Consider the following 3,358-nt stretch of genomic DNA (forward strand, 5'->3'; position numbering starts at 1 on the left):
CCCCGCCCCTTAAAGCGACTCTGCCAGGAGGAGAAGGAGCGAGAGGAGAGCTGCGGTAAACAACAACAACAACAACAACAACAACAGCGGCGGCTTGTCTCTGGATCCAGCCTCAGCGGCGGACAGGTGATGTGTTTATCAGGGTTCAGGGGCTTTTAATTCAGGGAAAAAGGCTTTAAAATCGAGCGGAAATGAAGTGTTTGGCTCCGTAGCTCGAACCGAAGGCGGATTATTTTGTCAGCTCGGGTCAGAGGAGGTTTTTACAGCCTGATTTGAGACGATTTTAACGTTTATTTTTCTGTCAAAACAGCGAACAAGTGTCGGTTTGTTAAAGTCTCAACGCGCATGCGCACTACAGTTGTTGTTTACTTTTATTTACAGGCGGCGAGGAGCTGTTTTTTTATTTTCCTTCTGCTGTTTTCTTCTTTCTTTTTCTTATTTTATTGTTATTATTTCAATTTATTTTTGGTCGTCCGGTGTAAAATTGCGGAAGTGAGAGGGTCTCCCCCGTCACGGAACAGCGCCTCCCGGACTGTGGGGACACCTAGCGGCCGGTCGGAGGAACTGCAGCGGCGGGAGATGTACGGAGCGTCGGGGATCCCCGAGCTGATCCCGCCCGCTGGGCCGCCCAGGCAGCCTGGCCCGGCGGGCCAGTTCAACCCGGGACACCCGCAGGTCGGCGGCCACGGGGGGCCCGCGAACCCGCAGAGGCTGGGCCAGAGGGCGCCCAAACTGGGCCAGATCGGCCGGTCCAAGAAAGGTGAGCCACACCTGGGCCTCAGGTGATAATGATCAGCTGATTCAGGGCTCATAAAGGAATGCAAGCTCAGGGCTTCTTTTACCAACATAAATATAAACATTTATCTGTTTAACAACGACAAGAAACTAGCTGCAGCAGCTCAAATATCTAAGAAAATGATCCTAAAAACACAAATATGTCATTAAATTTACCCAGATAGTGTGAGAACCTGTTTGAAACTTGAACTTGAAACTTGAAATTTAACTTTCAGCCATTCGGAGTGGTCTTATTCTGAATTTTTCTTTGAAAAAGAAAAAGTTCGACCGGGCAGAATGGAGCCGAAACAAGCAAAACTGTAGCTGAAGGCTAAAATGAGCTGTAACAAAAAGCAGCTGAAGCGCTGAAAATGGCAAAACTGAACATAAATCAACAAAACAAAAATTTCCTCCACACAAAAAGGCAACATTTCTACAATTTCTTCTTCAGTAAACACGAAAGTTAGCCGTAGCTCGACCAGTTCTCCAGATTATTAAGATGAAATTCTGTGTGGTAGTAGCTGAGAGTCATCCTCGACACGTACTTTAGGGATGAGAAGATTGTGTTTTTAAAACTTAGCAAAATATCTCATGAACCACTGGATTAATGAGCGCCTGCAGCTCTTCTTGGAGTTCAAGATGGCTGCCAAAGCCAAGCAATGTTAACTCAACATTTACAGATTCTGAGCTGGTGGTAGTAGCTGAAAGTCGTCCCATCTTGGAAAGAGCTGAAATGTCCCTTTAAGCCAGAAAATCACAGATTTAATGTTTTACTAAGAAAGTTGAACATTTTCTCGGCTCCTCCTCCTCGTTGCTTCTTTAACCCTGTCTTTGTCTCTCCTCCTCCTCCTCCTCAGTGGACCTGGAAGACGAAGACCTGGACGACATCATGAACAACAACGGCCAGTGCGCCGTGTCCCTGTCGCCCATCTCCTAAACCCCCGCCCGGGTCACCAAGTTGTGTTTCCCATCAGCTCCGGGTCCCGCGGGACCTCCTGGTGGCTCTCTGGGGGGGTTTGACGGCGGCCCCGGCTGTACATAGTGTTTATTTCCGTCTGATCAGACTGGATGAAGGTGCTGAAGGTGTGGACTGTGGGGGGGGGGAAGGATCCGGTGAGGGTCGCCGACTCTCCGCAGGTTCGGTTTTCGTCTGAAGGCGGGGCTGCAACCGCTGCAGGTCATTTTTCGTTTTTGTTGTGAAATTCCGGCTCGTTTTCACTTCCTGTGGGAATGCCTGTGGCGTGCAGCAGCTGATGCATGATCCGCCGCGCAGACCTGTAATTTAAGGGCTGCGTCGTCGTCGTCGTCGTTTTCGAACCAAAATCACTATTTCTGCTTCTCAAACGGCTCGACGTGTCATTTCAGCGCCTGCTGACGCCGAGCTGCAGGCCGGACGAGAAAACAATGTAATTTTTTGGGGGGTTTTTAGGCACTTTTGTTCTTCGAAAAGCAGGAAATTTAAAAACGAGACGAAGAGAGCTCTGTTCCAAATTCGGTTCATGCCTCGGATAAATTTGCACGCTGTCGTCTGGAACTGAGCGGAACTTATTTATGTCGATATTTATTCGAGAACGTTGCGAACGTTCCGGTTCCGAACCCCTTTTCGAGGCTCGTGTTGCTGTTTTCTTGCCGGCTTCGCCTGTTTCTGCACTTCGGCTCGTGTTCTGAGTCTGGTCACCGTTTGGGTTCTGGTTGCCTTTTTTTTTGTTTTGTTTTTTTTGCATGAAGATGACCAACGTTTCTTAACTCATCTCTGGAAATAAAGTTAAAATCCTTAAAGTCTGGCTGCGTTTATTTATTTATTTTCCTTTTTGAATCAAATATTTTCCTGTTTATTTAATTACAGAGTTTAAAAAAGTGGAAACACTCAATGGGAAACGTTCAGATCTTTGTTTTTAAACCTTCACTGAATCAAAAAGTCCCGTTTAGATTTTAAACTCTGAAGGTTTGAGGTCACAAGTTTGTCCCTCGACACTTCCGGTCCATAAAGGAATGCATATCGCCCGCCGCCACGCCAAACAGACCTCGCCGGACCCGAGTATCGGTTGTCGATGACTCTCAGCTACCACCGCCTCAGCTGACCGAGTTCTCGCCCTGATTCGTGTTTGACGATCGATTCCTGAGTTCAGATCAAATCTGACGACATTTTTGTTTGTTTTCGTTCGTCTGAGTCGTCTGATTCTCTGCTGGAATCGACCCAATTTAAGATGGCCGCCGCGACAAACTGGCCTTACAGAAACTCAAACCAGGTGTGGTGGTAGCTGAGAGTCGCCTTCAGTAAGCGCTCTGACTGCCTGTCGGCGAAATATCTCATCAGCCGTTGGACGGATTTCGCTGATCACTGCATGAACGCCTTCAGCCGCGACCCAGTTCAAAATGGCCGCCGCAGCCCAACGCAAAGACGGCTGCGGCTCAGCCAGTTTTACAGACGTTGAGGTAGTAGCTGAGAGTCGTCCTATGAGCTTCAGGACACGAAGCCGCACACGTCACAAGGTTGGAGATCTTTATTGTTCAGGTTTGACACGTTAAAAAAAACAAACTCCTTCGTACTTTTATTTAAATCGTCCAAAGTTCCGCTCCGTGG

At 48.0% G+C, this 3,358-nt stretch overlaps 1 protein-coding gene across 3 annotated transcripts; it reads left to right on the plus strand.

The window, feature by feature from the left end:
• si:dkey-112a7.4 (cuticle collagen 39) lies at positions 1-2,545 on the plus strand. 3 transcript variants are annotated; one of them, XM_017436042.3, is made up of 3 exons: positions 1-126; positions 494-760; positions 1,632-2,545. In XM_017436042.3, the coding sequence occupies exons 2-3, from the start codon at positions 580-582 to the stop codon at positions 1,709-1,711; spliced, it is 261 nt and encodes an 86-aa protein (XP_017291531.1). In that variant the 5' UTR covers positions 1-126; positions 494-579; the 3' UTR covers positions 1,712-2,545. The 3 variants fall into 3 exon arrangements, with proteins under 3 accessions (XP_017291531.1, XP_017291530.1, XP_017291529.1); XM_017436041.3 differs by having other exon boundaries at positions 7-126; positions 382-760; XM_017436040.3 differs by lacking the exon at positions 1-126 and having other exon boundaries at positions 133-760.
• Positions 2,546-3,358: the final 813 nt, after the last annotated feature.

This window comes from Kryptolebias marmoratus, linkage group LG7 (genome assembly GCF_001649575.2).
Source record: "Kryptolebias marmoratus isolate JLee-2015 linkage group LG7, ASM164957v2, whole genome shotgun sequence".
NCBI classification, from domain to species: Eukaryota; Metazoa; Chordata; class Actinopteri; order Cyprinodontiformes; family Rivulidae; genus Kryptolebias; species Kryptolebias marmoratus.